This window comes from Strix uralensis, chromosome 8 (assembly GCF_047716275.1).
Source record: "Strix uralensis isolate ZFMK-TIS-50842 chromosome 8, bStrUra1, whole genome shotgun sequence".
NCBI lineage: Eukaryota > Metazoa > Chordata > Aves > Strigiformes > Strigidae > Strix > Strix uralensis.
Window position 1 is genome coordinate 11,133,610 of NC_133979.1, and position 18,216 is coordinate 11,151,825.

The 18,216-nt window shown below is 43.0% G+C and overlaps 1 protein-coding gene across 2 annotated transcripts in view; it reads left to right on the plus strand.

Moving 5' to 3' along the window:
- GPBP1L1 (GC-rich promoter binding protein 1 like 1) overlaps nt 1-14,668 on the plus strand; it is a 34,091-nt gene extending 19,423 nt beyond the window's left edge. For both annotated transcript variants that reach the window (XM_074876160.1, XM_074876161.1), the window contains 7 exons: nt 1,886-1,958; nt 3,127-3,320; nt 7,279-7,419; nt 11,631-11,789; nt 12,365-12,489; nt 13,384-13,486; nt 13,741-14,668. In XM_074876160.1, coding sequence (XP_074732261.1) covers nt 1,886-1,958; nt 3,127-3,320; nt 7,279-7,419; nt 11,631-11,789; nt 12,365-12,489; nt 13,384-13,486; nt 13,741-13,887 — 942 coding nt within the window. In that variant the 3' untranslated portion in view covers nt 13,888-14,668. The remainder of the gene's footprint in view (nt 1-1,885; nt 1,959-3,126; nt 3,321-7,278; nt 7,420-11,630; nt 11,790-12,364; nt 12,490-13,383; nt 13,487-13,740) is intronic.
- The last annotated feature ends 3,548 nt before the right edge of the window (nt 14,669-18,216 follow it).

The window sequence follows — 18,216 nt, forward strand, 5'->3', positions numbered from 1 at the left end:
CATCTTGTTTCTTGCTCTCTCTAGGCTCTTCACCAGTGTAATGAGGTCAATATCATCTGTAAGGTTCTGGTAACTCAGTCCCTTCACTTAATGCATTTCCTCTGACTTCATCTTCAATGCTAAAGCCATTGCTGCCTCCAGTAATGAGAGGTTTTGGTGATAGTGTGCACACTTGTGTGTATCATCATCTTGAGATTTTTGCTGTCTTATTCAGCCTTTCTCTCTTGAAAGGCTGTTTACAGCTGAAATTGTCATGGCAGTTTGATGGCACTGCTTCTATTCAGGAAGTTAAGAGTTGGATTGAAATATATAAATGCCCACGGCTGCTTCAGGCCAAAATCTATACTTAAATTGCCACAGGAGCCAGTTTCATTTAAGCTGATGGGTTTTTTCAGTGAAGTGTTTGGGGAGTGATTGCATGCTCTTGTTCAACTGCTTATGCTAGGAGTGGTAGCCTGCATCACAGTGGTTAACACCTTGAGAGCAGTGATAAAGCTTGTGTATAGATTTCTGTTAATCTGATTTCTCAAGAATACTGTAATTCAGGATTTCTATAAGCTTGTTCTTTAGACTGTTAAAAGCCTGTTGAAATGTAGAAAGTTACTATAACGATTGCCACTGTGTACTGTTGTAGTCTGTCTTGGTCTAAATCTTTCTTCAGTGTACTTCTTCCTTCTCCAGTGCCTTGATGAGTGCCTTTACCCAACTACATGTTTCTTCTGTAATTACTTCCCCCAATTTTTTTTTTAAGATGATAATACCACACACTGTCTAGTAGCAAGCTTTGCTAAATAATTCCTGTATTGTCTTTGCCATAGTGGTGAAGCTAATGTATACTGTGGTTAAGTATGTAGCTGTTAGGCCTGTGTGGCTGACGATGGCAACACCTTTTCCTGAAAGGTCTGCAAAACAGGCTGCTAGTTTAAGTTCTCCTGTGGTGTGAGCACCCTTGCTATAAAAACTGACCTGTAACTAAAAAATGGAGCACTGAAACAGAAGAATTTCTAGGGTCTGAGGCAGGAATTTATGCTATGGTGTGACATTTTTTCCGAACTCTTATAGAACAGGAATGCCTACTATTTCAGAAGCTCATTATTAGAGACTTATGCTGTCACCATAGTAACTAACATATGAAGAATTCATTAAAAAGAGGAAAAAGATGGCTTTATTTTGAACTGAAGTTATTTGGGACGGGGGAAGAGGAATAGCTAATCAGGATCACTTGTCATTGAATGCTTAGATTCTCTGTACTCCGCTTTGAGCTTGGACATGTCCTTAGTTATTCCACTAAGTTGAATTCTGATACTGAATCAAAGGTAAGTCTGCAGAGAGCACTGAGTCTGTGTGCAGTATTGTCCTGAAAAGTGGACTCAAAAGCTTAACATAAATTTACCTGTAGCTTCTTTGTGAATGTATATACATTCATTGTTCTTTTACATTAGGAGCCTAGTATTGCTTTTGTTGGGGTTTTTTTGTTGTTGTTTTTTAATTGGTTAATGCATAACTATTATATAAAAATATTTGGGAAATGAGACTAGATTCCTCAGATACTGATGATGTGGAATCTGTTTTATATTTTGAGCTGCTGATTAAATACCTAAATCTTTTATGTGTGTATTGATTGGTGACATCTACTTAATTGTATAGTAGAATACTAAAGGGCCTATCCTGAACCCTCTGATAGTTGGAAATACAGCAGAAGCCAGGGAGAATACAAACTTGATTTTTAGATGTCTTGTGACAAAGCACTCTCTTCTAATTGAGGTGCTGTTCAGAGAAATCTACCTGTATTCTGGGTTCCTAGAAGCATAATGTTATGTTAATACTGAAATTTTTTTGTTATATGCGATACAATGATATACTCATTTGCATTGTCTTTTTACAGCCATCTTTGAATCCAGAAGCTGGAAGACACAACAACCAGAACAAACCTTTAGGGACACCTTCTGGAGTATGGGGTAGGTAAAGGTAGTTACATCACTGTACAGAATGCTGATGATGAAGCAGAAAGCTGTAAGCAGTGCTTAAATGCTAGTTTTTTCACTCAAAAATATTTTAAAGGCTTAAGTGACACAGTTTGCAGCTTTCTCTCCTTTGTTTTCCATCCACAATCTTCACTAATCTCTTGGCCTTTTTGTCTGCTTGAAACTGTGCTTGTCTTGTCATAAAAAAACCTGCTGGTGGCAGTAATGTTACTGTTGCATTTACTTCCTGTCTTGCTGCAGTTACAATTTCATGCAGACATCACTTAAAGGACAGAGCAGATTTGAGGGAACTAGACATTAGTTCCTGAGTTGTGATCTTCATATTAGAAATACAGTAAAACTGTCATAATTCTGTGGTTTGGATTTATTTGAATTTTTTTTTCTTAAACTCAGAACGGGCTTGCTTTTGAGTCTGTAGTATGTGAATCTGTGCCTTTAAAAAAAAAAGTGTGAAACAAAGTACCAGTTCTAGCAACTGAATACAGGTTTAATCTCTACTTAAAATGTAGCTAGATTAGTTGGCTTAATACTGTAAATAGTGCAAATTAAAAAAAAAAAATCAAAAACACTTCTTGCTATAGTACCAGATTGTATTCTTTTTGCATGTTTGTCAGGTAGCTATTGTTCTGCTGAAAAAATAATGACAATTAGCATTTATGGGTCTTTTAGCTATTTATACTATTACTGTTGTTAAATTGTTCTGCTCCTGCAGATGTGTTGGTTTGGGCTAAGAAATACTAATTGTGCTTGTTTGTAAAAGCACTGTGTCTTTTGAGGTATAAGTTAAGCAAAGTATTTTTGCTGTGTTAGTGGGCTAACAAAGCCAATCCATGGTTGCTCAGAAAAATGCTAATATCTCTTCTGATTCCTGTAGTATGATGGGAGGCTGTTAGCTGATGCCACTGTACGTTTTTCCCTTCAGTGGCAAGGGAGCTGTTGTGGTTAAATGAGAAAAGGTTGGACTTTGACATTCTTATCCAGTATCTTTGCTCAAAGCTGAAACAAAAGAACAGCTGATAGCAGTCTCAGAATCAGATGTGCATCATCTAAGATTGAGGGGGGAGAAACTGGAGCAATATACCAAAGCTGTTATGAAACTGAACATTTGTATTTCAGAATGTTTCTCATTTTATTTTTACAGAAAACCCCCCTAGTGCCAAGCAACCTACGAAGATGCTGGTCATCAAAAAGGTTTCAAAAGAGGATCCTGCCGCCGCCTTCTCAGCTGCATTTACATCACCTGTTTCTCACCTGGCAAATGGCAACAAAGCCACCACCATTGTCCCAAGTGTCTACAAAAATCTGGTTCCTAAACCTGCAGCTCCTCCTTCCAAGGTACAGGGGTTTCCAGTGAAGTTAGTGAACTGCAGATCAAGGGAGGGAATCAACCCCCTGGCAAATAGTAGGAGTTGGAATCTGGTAGTTTCTGGGATAGTGGCCTTTACAGTAGAGGTCTGGTTACTACTAAAATTGTTGTTCCCTGTCAGAAAGCCATTTGGTCTTGTCCATAATGAGAACTAACCTCTCTTCTGACTATACTAATGTCCGTTTGAATGGATGCGTTCCCATGCATTAGACAAATCTTTATCTGAATTAGACAAAACAGGCAATGCTGTAGAAGTGGAATGTGTGCTGTGATGTGCTTAAATTGTTCACGTGACTACCTTGAAAAATCTTTATTGGGTTACAATACTTTGATGTGTTTAAAACACAATTGAAGCTAAGATCAGATTAGATTGTAGCATCCTGTAATTCAGATCTAATTTAGTTGAGCCTTAAAGACAACCTGGGAAAGTAATGGGTTTTGTGCTGTAATTCTTTTACTGAAAGAAATGTAGGAGTGTTGAAAAAAAAGTGTAGCTTTTTTGTTTCTTAGTTCTAGGGTTTATCTTGCCCATTTTTCCAGAGAATCTACATGTATAGATGCCCTAGAAACTTTGTAGGATTGATAATGAAAGTATTTAAGAAAATTATTAGCTAAGTTGTTCTTTAAAAAGGTATCCAAATACTTTGAGTTCTAAAATTTATTAATTACTAATGCTGTCTGTGACATTCCAACAAAATCTTTCCTATGATTAGAGTAGATTAGTCTTACACACTTCAAAGGTAAAAGCAAAATAGGAAAGATTAACAACTTTTTTTTGTAAGAAAGCAAGTTTAGAGCTTTTTTCCCTTTAAGTTTCTCTTAATTCAGGCTAAATTCTAGCAACTACGGGAAAAATCCTCATAGTTAAAACGATTATCAAATAATCTTGTATAAACCCTTAATTTGGCAACTGATCTCGGTGAGATGGAATAAATTGGGCCATTATAAAGGTTATTAATAAAAGAGTTTTTAATTCCACATAGTTTTCAGTCCGTATATGTACTTGTTCAGTATAGTTAAACAAGATGCAGCTTCTGATGGATAGGGAGCCTCCTGTGGCTTTTATTTTTGCTTGTACAGCTTGATTGATACATGTGTATATATAGTCTTCCCTGCTTTTAGTCTGGATGTTTTAAGTGGTCTTTGAAACAAAAAGCCAAAGATACATTTTCTGTCCAGACTGTTCGGTTGTCTCTTTGATTGCTTCAGAGTAAATAGAAAAGCTGTATCCATTCCTGTTCACTAGAATTCTGTTTTAGATCCTATTGTGTGCAGAGATAACTTGCAGGTTCTGAAAGTTAGTGCTGTACCAACTGTAGAGATTGAGAGATTGAAATGCACTTCTGAAAGCTATGTCAATGTCTGTTGTTACTGCCAGTCATGGTATACCTGTTGCTTGAAAGCGTAGAATTTGGACGTAAAAATCTGTTCAGTTGTTACTCCTTGCTGTGCAGTCACCATTGCATTTGTTTTGGCTACTTGTAAAACCCATGATCAGCGGTTTTTCATTAATTCCATCTAGAAGAGCTGTCTTGAAGCTTTTCCTAACTGTGTTCTGAAATTAGGCTCTAAGTTTTGATTCTTCAGATGAAACAAAGTACATTAATCAGTGCTTACAGTTGGAATAAACCCTTTAATTTTTATAGATATTTTGAAAAATATTACCTGTTTTTCTGAGACAGCCTTGTGACTGTGGTATGGAAGTTCAGCTTACATCAAAAATAATGGTAGGGCTTTTTTGTTAGCTTGTTTTACATGTTATGTAGCTCTCATTTGCATTCCAGATTGTGTATCTATATTTAAATCAGAGATTATGACAACATGTAGTGCTAGCTGGCTAAGTTCCTTTTAATGAAGTATTTACTGTACTGAACCAGTTGGTAGGTCTGGATTACACCTGGATTCATACCTGAGGTATTACAGTATTGATAACTTGCGAAATGGTATTTGTCTGGTGGAGAAGGTATTGACTTTTGATATGTAGCCCAAGAGATCAGTCATGTTTAGCAGGATATAAATATGTACTTAGTGATTTAGATACTAATTTTTAAGTGTGTATGCATTGACATGGTGTTGTGATTGTTGGGGGAGTGTGGCTCCCCTCAGCAGTGGGGATTGGGAGAGGGAAGAATTGTCTGCTGGTGTCATCAGCAGCGCTTTTGTTAATGAATGGTGACCATTAGCAAAGCTAAAAGGTGGGATATCAGCATATCCTTACTCAGAAAAACTGTGTGCATGGTGCCTTTTATGAAGGTACAGACATAAAGCAGCTCTGATAGGATGCATTATTCTGAAAACTTCTAGAAAGTTGTACAGAAATTGCAGTGTATAAAGTAGTAGAGGGGTCAAAAGATTCCTTTTGACAAAGTCAGCAGTATGGAAAAGGTGTCACAGGCAAACTCAATGAAAAATGTTTCTGTTAAGTTGTACCAAGTAGTGTTGAGAAGAAGGGAAGTGGTGGCAGTGAAACAAGTGCATTCTTTCTTGGCTAATGGAGATGGCTCATTGTTCACAGTCAAGCAATCCATGAAGGTCATAATCTGCAAACGATTCCTTTTGATATTCATCTCTAGTTGTTGTGCTTGAATCTAGTGGCCTCGCTAAGAAAGCAATTAGGGGTCTGTCCTTGAATTTGTCTGAACTGCCCCTTTGTGGAAGATGGGAGAACAACAGTCAGCAGCTAAGAGCTGGGTATCTTAAACGGTGTGAACACCGGATCTGCGGAGATAAACTTTTTGTCATAGTAATTCTACACCCTAATTTTAGTACCAGACAATATTGCGCAGATCAGGGTATTTTCTGGGTTTGAAGGGAATGCTTGGAATGTGTGCTGTGAATGCCAAATAATCCATTCAGTAATGTGGACTGCTCTTGTTTTTAGTAGGAGTGAAAGAGTAATGCTGATGGCCTCCCCTACCAATTTATTTATTTAAAAATTAATAAAATAACCCAATGGAGGGTGAGAACATACTGAAGTAATGGCTTCTGCTCTCATTGCTTGCAGAATGCAAGATCTGTTGCATCTCAGATTTCACTGAATCCCACTTGTGCATGAGTTATTTTGCTAATGACTTGAAGGTGGCTTCAGAAGTCCAATGGGTCAAAGGAACAAGTATGTTTTAGTGCTCTGATGGGTGTTTTTCTTGTGCTACTGATACAAGTTTCCTGTTAAGATCCTTTTTGTAAAGACTGTCGCTTCACAGTGTTTGTCCTTGGTTGATGAGAGGCTCGAGAATAACATTCCAAGTAACAAAAACTTACCTTGAAGTCTTTGCTTTTCAGCCAAATCTCCAGTGTATTTGAAGGGATACTGCAGAGAGTATCCAGAGCAAAACAGCAAGTGTTCATGCACTTTAATGAACTGACTGCTTTTTCTTTTTTTTCTGTTGTTGTTGTTGCTAAATCAGTGTAATGATGGACACTTTCAGGGCCCTAGGAAATAAGTAATTTGCATTCTCAGCCTGGACAGAAATATTCCTTGATGTGTGCTTCTTCCTCACGCAGGGGAGGTTCCTGTCAAGTGATGCAAACCCTTTCTCTGTGGCATACAGTGTTCCCATATGTAATGTGAATTTAATTGGGATTTTTTTACTTCCCATCTGTGGGTAGCTGTAAGATGCATTGCATTACTTGGTGGTGATTCCAGTTAATGAAGAGCAATGCTGGATTTTCTCTTTGAGCTCTAACAGTTTTACTGAAGAGTGGTGCCCATGAAGCAGAGTTTTGTGTGGTTTGGGGAAGACAGAAGAAGATGGGGAAAAAGTGAGTGTTGAGGTAAACTTGTTGAGACTGTTATTGGAGAGGAAGGAAAAAAAAATCCATACCACAGCCAACATAATGTTTGTTTACTTGTTTTACTACTTGCAAGCAACCCCTTCTTGTGCCTTACCGTTAACTGTCCAGTATTTTGTGTTCTCTTCAATATAGCCAAGTCCATGGAAAGCCAACAGAAGTGAACATAAACCAGGCTCGCTTTCCTCCAGCCGTGACTCTGCCTTTACCAGTCCAGTGTCTGTAACCAAACCAGCGGTACTGGCGAGTGGCTCAGTCCTCACCTCTCCCAAAGAGGTAAGGGTCTGGGTTTGGGGATAGGGCGGGAACTTCTAACACTATCACCTACCATAGCTTAAACACAATATGGTCCTCTCTGTACATGGTACCTACCTTTGCACCCTTGAAGAATGACTCGCTTGTACCTTCTTAACATGTTCTGCCGCATCTCTGATACACCAGAAGATAGAAAAACGTGGTTTACCTGGATGTAAAACCATTCGTCTTTGTCCAAATGTATTAGAACTTCCCTCCGATATAAAAAAAAAAATTACTAATGCTTTAAATAATATTGCATAACTAGACGTGTGTAGACTTGGTGTTATTGGAGTGCAGATAGCAAGAACTGATGTGAATAGATAGGTAAACTGGTACCATGCTGTTCTTCAGTATGGGAAAAGAAGGGGAAGGAGGGTGATCTGCCTCATTTCCTTTCTCTAGAACAGCAGCACAAGCAATGAGCTCTGAGGGGGTTGAGGGAGTTTAGCATGTATACGTGTGTCTTCAGCTACAGTGTCTGTTTTTAATTTTGGTGTTGGAAGGAGGTAATCTGCTGAGGTGGGAACTGACTTACCTCCAGGTTTTGTCTGAAGTATGAAGAGAACCTTGGAATATAAATCTGTTAACATTTCAGCAGTAACTGTGAAATAACACATTTTGGCCAGCGTTTCTATGCTTCGCTTCATAGCTTGTATACAAAATGCTGGTTTGGACCTTGAAATTCCACAAAGCTTAACAGAAAAGTGACACTGAATAACTTTTCTCCTCTGCTCCTGGGAATCAAAATTCAACAGGTTTGTGAGCCTATGTAAAAAGAACAAAAATAAAACAGACTGTGATAAATGATGTCTTCACAAAATTTTAAATGAGAGTGTTTGCGTTTCAAGTGCAACGGAGGGATTTTTTTCTAGTTGTGCATTTGTCTTGTTCCTTTACAGATCTTACTTCTGAAATAAGACCTTGTCATGTTTATGATTCTGTGCTTTGCAGGCTTTACTTTGCAACAGCCTGTACTTTTCTGCTTTAGCCACTGCCGAGTGTAAAAGTGGTCATTAAAAGCAGTAGTTAACAAGCATGCACCTGTCACTTTGACAAACAGATCTTGCACTGTATTCCTTTCCCTTACCTTGCTTTTGTCTGTCCTTAGACTGAGTCCTTTGTGCTGCTGACAGCTTTCTTTTTGTGTAATGCACAGCACAGTATGGACATCTTTGTAGCATAAATATGTAAGCTTCAATAGGTTTTCACCTCCAGGTAGATGCCGAGGTGGATAATCACTTTATGTCATACAGTAGTAATGCAAGTTGTCTCCTTCACACACCCACCCCACCCCCCCAAGGTCTTGAGTGAAACTTTAGTCAGCAAAGATGTCAGGTACTAATCTGACAGCAGGAGTAGGCAGCTGGTTTTTCCCCAGAACAAGCAGTACTTCCTTGAATACTTCTTGTATTACCAGCATCAATCAACTAAACAAAAAGGGCTTAAAAATTCCTCCCAACTAAAATTGAACACTTGTAATACATTTTTCTTTGAATCTGTTGGAGACTGGCAGTGTGAAAATACAGGACCATGGCCAGCAAATACTACTGTAATCCTATCTTCACCAGCCTACCACAAGTAACCTCTGCCTTTTTATTTCTGAAATGGGGATAATGCCCCTGCTGCAGAACTGTTGAAAATAACACCTTTTTGCGTAAGAGACCACAGTGTGTTGAAAACTAAAAAAGTGCCAACTGGCACCGTGTCCCCACAAACCAGTCTAAGAAAAACAAATTAAGATACAGTCTGAATTCTTAAAATTATTCAGGATGACTTTTCTGTAAGAGTAGCCACCCCTGTTACATAGACTGACATCTGAACAAATCTGAGATGATGCATAGTGCTCTCATTTTTAAAAAAAAAAAAAAAAAAAAAGCTTTGACGCGTCAATGCCTTTCAATGAAAGGGCTAAACTTACCTTTAGAAAATATACCAAAAATGACTACTTGTACCCCTTCAGTAACAAAAGAGAATGTTGTGTAAAAACACTTCTACAGAAAGTTATGCATAAAACGAGAATTGAGGTGAAATTAAACTCCCTTTCAGAGATCAGTTGTTTCTAAACTTTAGCTATAACTGTCTTCCCCTCATGTGTAGAAATTAAGCTTTAGTACCTCGGCAGTTCTATGAAACATTAAAACAGCCAATAGGAAGGAGCTCGAGTAGAGTGTTCCAAATGAGTAAATGTGTGAGCTGACACAGGCAGGACGCAGGAACATCCCTAAAACCACAGACAAAACGCAAAGTGTAAACCTATTCTTGTTATCTCGTGACCTGGGGGATCCCTGCAGCAACACCAAAGCAGAGGCATGCAAGTGAGGACACAGGCACTGCAGAGCTTGGTCATTGCTAGCCAGGAAGAGAAGAAAAAGTTGTTGAAGCTGCTGCTTTCACCTGTGTATTAGGGATTTTTGCAGGTGTGGTTTTCCACTGTGCTTTGCTTTTTCCCACAGCAGGGCAGGAATCTCAAGCATGTTTGATAAGGTGCCTCTGAGCCTGTGTTATCTAAACGTGGATGTTTTACCTGTCACACACACAAAACTAAACAACGTTTAGTACGATACGTGTTTTTCAACAGCCCAGCTGCAAGTCACTTGAGCGTGTTTACAATCCTTCTTGCCTATCTTCCATTATATTCCCACACCAGAAGACATCTAATTTTTAGTCTCCTTTGTTCATTGTTACCTTCCGTCACTGCAGTCAAAGTAGTTACCATGTTGAGAGCTTAATTTCAGTACTGTGCTAGCTTTTTAACCTAATATTCACAGTCACTTATGTCTGTTACAATTGCTGATTTGTTCTTTACTGTGTTGAATTAGGCAAAATCTGCAAAGGCCACTTGAGAAATGTTTACTGTAAGACATTACTTTCAGCATGTGCTTCCCTGAAAGGCATTATTGCACACCACTGTTTCATGTGCAACAAGCATTAAAAATACAAGCAGCAGTTGCTGCCTTGTTTTTGTTTGCTAAATATTTTAGTTCCCTAGATCTTTGCTCAGAGCACTGTGAGTATGGTAAAAATACTTTGCGAAGGAGATTCATTTTGAAGAGCCTGAATTTGCAACCTTCCCACCGTAGTTTAAAAAAAAGTCAGGGGGGAAGAAAAACACTCCAGGCTTTAGGAAATTTTACTCTGTTTTAAGATTGAGGGGGAAAAAAGCAAGTAAGTGATGGGAAAGAATAGTTTTGCATGCAAGATTCTAGTGTCAGGTGCCCATACCAATGGCTAAATTCCTCACTGTTTTAAGAGTAGCCAGACATGAACTCCATATATGAGCAGAAAGTTAAGATATTGGGAACTTTCCCATAACGTGCTCTTAAGTTTCTTTTGTGTGCCCCGTCAAAATGATGGCATAGATTAAATTGAAAGCTCATCTTGGTTAGTAGTGCTTTTATTGCAGTGTCATGGCTGGGATACTGCTAATATGCAAACTCTTGGGCCTTCTGCCTGGTTCACAGATTCAAGATAATTAAGAAAGCTTAGACGCTGTGAAAGAGCATGGGAGGTTACCTTGGGTTCATGAATTGAGCTGAGCCAATTTCCCACAGGCTCCAGGGTTGTCTGTGTCTGGCTCCACACTGACCCATCCGAGCTGTGAGTGTACATAGCAAGGAATCAGCCGCGTGCTCTCCAGGGGAGGATAATGAGGCTGTGGCTACCCATTTCACATCCAGTTGTGGTTAGTTAAGGATGTGACCACTCCCTGAAAGGAGATTACCACCCTGTAACTTAATTTCAGGGTAGAGTCTGTCAGGATGGCTTAAGACGCAAATTTGAACTGAGCCTAATGTTAATTTTTTAATTTTTGTAGGGTAAGAGTCCTGCATGAAGTTCTCTGCCTTAATATTCCGTTGTAAACTCCAGCATTGCTTGAGAGAGTTACATTGCCAAGGAACAAAATAAAATGTTTTCATGGCTGTGTGAATTGACTCCTAGGGGAAGAAAAAAAAATTAAGACTTGATAATGATAGGTGGGAGAACAGAGTGCTGGTAAGGGAAGAAGTGAATGTGCCTCACCAGTCAGTATTTTGATGGGAATTTGACATTAGATTTTTCTTTTTTGAGGGGTTAAGAGCCAGCCAAGAAACTGGTGGATGTTTGAAAGGTGTAAGCACAGACCCTGAAAAGGGTCCCATCTTTGCAGCAATACAGTTTGAAATTCTCTATATTCTACCTTCCTTGTCTAGAGTCCTTCCAGCACCACCCCTCCCATCGAGATCTGCTCTTCACGCTTGACGAAGCTGATGCGCCGTACCACTGATAAAAAGAGCGAATTCCTGAAGGCACTGAAAGATGATAGAAACGGGGAGATAACAGAGAACAGAGAATGTGACAAGCTGGATGATGTAAGATTGCTGTCCTTACTGTATATATGATCATTATGTATTTAAGGAGTTGGGTACTGGAAAAAACCAGAGCAGTGAATGTAGTTCAGGTTCTGGAGGAGGAGAGGCATGACTTCCACTGGTCTGGCACACGTGCCAGCAGGAGTAATGCACAGCACTGTGATGAAGGGAGATCCATAACATGATGAAATGCAAATGGGTAATTAATAAATGAGGTAGAAGGGAAGGTCCCAGACAGTGACGTTAATTAGATTTTTGTAGGGATTCTCTAAGGAGTGGAACAATACCATATTTTAACATCTTAATTTGCTTTCAAACTTCCTTGTCAAACTACACCCACGGGAAAGTTGATTTTGGTGTTTATGAAAGGTGCAGGATAGTGGCTTAAGGCTCAGAGGCTTGGACCAGACCTCTAAATACATAAGTCTGTGGCTTAATTATCAGTCCAGGCTCTGTAAAAACCACTGACTCAAGGTGAAAGGCTTTGCTTTACTTCCAAAAACAGAAGCTTGAACTTGGAACCTTGCTGTTGGCATGGTCTGTGCAAGCACTTTGATGCCTTTATTTTTCTTTAGATGGAGAGCAACAGCACACCAGAACCAAAGGAAAACTGGGAAGAGAACTGCCATCAGAATGGCCTTTCTCTCCCTTTGCCGGAGGAGGGGGAAAACCTCTCTCATTCATTGGAAGCAGAACACAGGTGAGTAAATGGTAAAATAAGGTGTCTGGAGTAAAGGAGGGTGAGTCCTTGGACTGTTTGAGGAGAAGGAAACTATTTCAAACACAACGCTGTGGGAAGCAGCAGTAGCTTTGTGTGTACTGAGCTAGAGGTGTGTGGGCTTCATGACTAGTGCTGGACTGGGTGGAGTCTTATTGAAAGTAAAACAAGACACTGATGACAGCTGAGCCAAGACTTTGCAAGGTCTGTAACTACATTCCTGCGCTTCTTTAGTGCCACATCCCCTTGTGTTGGTGCTGCCTAGATATTTACCTGCCCACACCAGGAATGAGCACAAACCTAGTGTGATTCTGGTTAATTTACAAGCAGGTGCCCTAAACAGAATGGTCTGAAGACTGAAGACACCCTCACATTCACACACCACTTCTCTGTCTGCAGTTAAAATACTCCTGTGCTGCTTTAAATGCTGTAAAAGTGGGGGAGAGTTAAGAAAATATTTACCTAGTGTCTCAGCTTGTATCTCTTCAGTGAGTAAACAGTGTGTGAGCATCTGGTGTAAGCGGAGGGTAAGTTTTAGGAGAATCCTGAGCTGTGATACTGGTTTGATTGCCTTGTGTCCTCTTTCAGTGTCCTTGGGTAGAATTTCAAATCTCTGCTTTGCTTTCCTTCTGCCAGACTAGTTATCTACCCGTTGTACAGGACTGCTGATGATTAAATATTTGTAAAAGACACTGAGTACGAAAAATGTTGGGTAAACGTGAAGCATTGTTGAAGTGTGCCTCATACAGAAGATTCCCTGGTGAATCGGGAGTGATTTAATACAAAACCTTGTGCTTCATGGACAAAACGTTCTCTCCTTTGTCATAGTTCCCTTGCTTTAATTCCCATGCCCCTTTTCTTTTCTCCACAAATCAGGTTATTGAAAGAAATGGGATGGCAGGAATATCCTGAAAATGATGAGAACTACCTTCCCCTCACGGAGGATGAGCTCAAAGAGTTCCAAATTAAATCAGAGCAGGTATGTTTAGAGCTCTTGCCACTCATGACTGCTCTTCTCCCTCTCCCTTCTCATGCACAAGTCTTCTGTGGTGTAATTCTTAAGGATGTTCAAGAAGACAAAGAATTGAAGTGAGATTGTAGTGTGACTGATGACTGCGTTACCCCTGCAGAGCATCTGTATACAGTTAAAAACATAATTTGGGTCCACAGATGGTTAGTGACAGTTACTCTCTGCACTCTTGCTTGGTTTAAAACTTGCTTTCGTTCCTACAGCGAAGAAGAAACGGATTTGGGAAGAATGGATTTCTTCAGGGCCGCGGCTCCAGCCTGTTGTTCCACTGGAGAAGCACTTTTAAGACAAAGATTGAGGACTCAGACACAGAAACTAGTAGCAGCGAAACGTCAGATGATGATGCCTGAAAGTGGGCACAAGAAAATTTAAATAAATAAAACCAACCCAATAAACTCAGTTCATAGTTCAACATGTGTTTGGGGTTGTATAAACTAAACAGAGTTTATTCTGTCTCCAGTCTGTTCAGTTTTTTCTTTTGTTGTTGATACTTCATGCACAAGGGAAATAATTGTATCCCAAAGAAGAGAGAAATTGGCTTCTTTAGCTTTTTCTTTTGGTTTTGCCCTAATGCTTAATAGAAGTTTGTGCAGCTAGCAAATTTTGACAAAAATCCCTTGTGGGGCAGTGCACAAGTTCAGTCTTGTAAGCAGGACACAAGTGGCTGACTGATCTTTGCAACAACAAGCTTCTAACAGTGCCGCCTGCATTACATAATGTCGTGCGGTAACAGTGTGCTAAAACAATCATTGTCAATGACAAAATGGCTATTGAAGTTCTAATTATGTTAAATTAATGCTAATAACATGAATTTTTTATTTTATTTTATTTTTTTTTTGGCGGCTCGGGGAGCTTCATCACTTAACCAGGCGTTTGTGGTTTTCTTTTTTTGGGTACAGCTGTAAAATATTTGGATATAGGACTTGTTTGTGTTCTTCTTCTTGCAGCCTTGATATTCAGGGTGGATTGTAAAATATAAATTTTTTGTGAGATTTCAAAGATTAAGATTATTTTGATAACATTATTTACAGATTTAAAAAAGTGACTATCACATTGAGTCTGTATGAGGGGGAAAAACTACTGCATCAAAAATAACTAACTTGGAATAAATATTTTGCATCAGTTTGCCAATTCTAATTGTCTTTCTTATGTAAGAAAAGCTTTCCTCTAAAGGGACCTGCAACTTTGGGGGTTTAATAGCTCTGGGGATAAATAGTTTCTTCTCCCGCTGTATTTTTCCACTTGGCAAACATTGCTGTAGCGCTCAGACTGCAGGAGCTAAACTCTTCCTTTAAGAAGGGAGAGGGAGAACAATGGTGAGATGATAGCCCGTGTTTGTTTTTTTTAAAAAGAAATGAAAGAAAATAATTCAAATTATCTTCCACTTCAAGCAGTGTGCTTTTTTTTTTTTTTTCCGCTTCATACAAAATCGTGAAGCTCGACTGGTCGGTGTCACTTGTTCCTAGTGCAATGCTGCTGTTTATGTTCACAACGTGGCAAGGGAATGTCTGAATCCAAAGCTGTTTTCATTGAAATCTTTTTTAAAAATTCATGAAAACATTTCTATTAGATTAAAAAGGATTTTACAAACAACTCAGTTGTGGCCTAAGCTATTTCAGTGTCTGTTTTAAGTTCAGCTTGTACACAAACATTTTGGATTGGAAAGTATTGGCATGGTTGGCATGTTAGGGGGTTGGATGGAATCGCACATGGGGTATGAAATCCTGGGGGGATTTCACCCGAGGTCTTGCTTCAGTCTTTTTAATCTGTTCCTGACCAGGCAGAGAGGGCAGATGTGTAATAAAATTTTTGTGGTTAGCTGTGAATCTTTGCACCTGGGCTCAAGGGAACATGCTCAGTGACACCAGGTGTAACTCTGCTATTTGTGCCTTTAGTTCCTGCTGACTCTGGGATGCTGGCACTGCCGTTAACCCCCTGGGAGCGAGCAGCTGAGGGGCGTTCCTTCATCCCTGCCCTCGAAGCCGAGCTCCACTTGCTGGGTCTGCCTGGGAATGCTCGGGGAGGTGCTTGGGCTGCTGTAAGACCACAGATCCTCTAGTTCCTTTTGAAGGTCCTTCCACTTTGGTCCTATCAAACGTGGCTTTTGTCTGGAAAAGTTTATCCATTCTTAAAAAATGTAACTTCCTACATCCATTTAAGGGAAAAATGAGGTAAATGTATTGTCATTGTTGTCAAGAAATGGGTAGGTTTAAAAAAGTCTGTGCTGGCAGCCACTTGGACTGGGCAAACTAGATAGCTGCACCATTCCTGTCTCGAGTGAGGAACCTGCTGCTGGGGGCACAGCAGAGCAGGAGCTGTGTGTACCCAGAGCTCTGTGTGTTTCATGCCAAACTTCCTTCAACTTCCGTGCCCCGCCCCGCCCCTGGGGTGTGCAGGTTTAAACACTGATGGAACTTTTAAAGCGTTACTGGCTGCCTCTGGGAGAGCCTGACTGAGCAAATCCCTGTCAATCAAACGGCAGCTTCTTCCTGAGCAAAGCGCCTGTTTTCTGTGATGGGTATCGCTAGTGGCAAAGGGGGAGGGTGACCTACGACACCCTGAGAAGAGCATGTGTCTGCTCAGCAAGCAGAGAGGGGGCAAGGAGGGAAGGAGGGGGGGCTCATTTTGGGAACAAAGGTGGGGCCCTGACCACCCGTGGCACTGAGAAGGGGGCAGGGGGGAGGAGTGGTTCCATCTCAGCAAGGAGGATGCTCAGTAGACGGTGGTGCACAGTTCTGAGCTGCTGCAAGGAGGAAAAGGGCCCCCCCTGGGGCACCCCCAGGGCTGGTAGCAAGTGCTCTGTAACCATGAAAGGGGAGCTCGGGGCAGGGTGGGGGGAACACAGGGCAGCCTCTTGCTGTGCGTGGCTGCTGGCAGGGCCTCCCGCATCTTGGTTTCTGTGGATCGCTCAGGTGGCCAAGTGACATTTTTTCCCCCTTTCCAGTGCCTGTGGTAAACAGTGGGAAGGGCCAGGGGTGCAGCCACCTCCCTCTCCTGTCCCAGCATAGCAACGGTGGCTTCAAACACCGCGGCTGCTGCCGAGCAGGTCAGTGCCCACGTCCCAGCCCACGCCGGGGTGCCATTCCTGGCGGGATGACCCCTCTGCCCAGGCAGGGTGGCACCCCCAGGTGACCCCCAACCCTGCTGTGCTTTCCAGGGTGCCCCATGCCGGGCACAGGGGGCTTCATCTGCCCCCGCTGCCGGATGGTTTTCAGCTCCCGGCCACTGCTGCGGGCGCACGAGGAGAAGCTGTGCCTCGGGACCCCGGCGACCAGCAGCTCCTGCCTCCCCGGGGGGGACCCACCGCCCGCGGAGGGGGCTTTGGGCACGGCGGGGAGGCCGCGGGACACCCCGGTAGTGTGGAGCCGGCTCTGGCATGGGGGGTGTGAGGATGGGGACAGGGATGGGTGCTGGGCTGGGACATGCTGCGGGTGAGGAAATGGGGTGTCACAGCCACTGTGGCTGGATCTGGCCCAGCCTGAACCAGGGGGACCCGCCCTCCTTCCACCCCACACCATGTGGGCAGCCCTCGGGGCATTTTGCCAAAGCCAGAATAGTTTATGTTATTAAGCATTTCCCCTCACCTTTTCGTCCTGTTTGCTTCTGCGAGGTCGGGATGTCCCATGCTGAGCCACGCCATCTCCTCGTGCTTCCTGGGCTCCCGCCGGCCGTGCAGGGACAGCGGGGGTCGGGGCGAGCGCGGGGGGCTCCCCTGGGGGATGTGCTCACCCCCCGCGAGAGGGCCCTGCTCCGCGCAGCTGACCCCGCTTCCAGGAGGCTGGCAGTGGAGGTACGGCAAACCCCCCACCCTGGGGTGGGCATCAGCACCCCAACAGCTCCCTGCACCCCAAGCCCCGTGACTGGTGGCGTCCAGCCCCTCGAGCCCTTTGCAATTCCCTGTGCAGCAGGGAGAGCCCAGCCAGCGGCCAGCCCCACCACGGGGGCACGGGCAGCAGCCACAGGAGCTGCTGGAGGCCCACAAGCGCCACATGGCCGAAATCCGGGCCAGGACCCAGCAGCTGGAGCAGCAGAGAGAGGGTAGGCGCTGGCAGGGGTTTTGGGGTGATGGGGACACACCTGTGGGATGCAGTAGCCCTTGGAGCGGAGCTGTGGGGGTCATGCTGAGCCACCCCTGCAGCCCCTCACCATCCCACAGGGCTGTGCCGGCGGCTGGCAGCGCTGAGGACCGGAGCAGGTGCAACCCCCCGCCCTGAGCATGGGGAGCTGGAGCGGAGCCGGGCCCCAGAGGTGCTGCAGGATCAGGGCAGATGGCTGTCGCCCGGAGGGTGAGCCCCGGCAGATGGGGACAGGGCTCTGCACCCCTCCAGAGCAGCGCCCAGGGAGTGGGGTGCTCTCAACCCAGGGGCCATCAGCCCCTCATTTTCATCACATCTCTCCATTTCTGTTTCCTCCCCAGGGCTACCCTCCACCTTGACACCCTCCTGCCAGGCGCTGGGCCGCTCACCGCCGAGGCCAGGTGAGGGTCTGTGGGTGATGGCGGAGCCAAGCTGAGCGTCTGCCGAGCCCCCGCAATGGCTGACGCCAGGGCTGCGGCAGGGCCCTGCGACTGGCCTACCTGCATGCTGGAGGGCACAACCCAGCCATCCTGGACCAGCTCCTCCAGCTCCAGGTGGAGGCCACGGCACTGGAGAAAGGACCCATGGGGCTGCGTGGGGGCA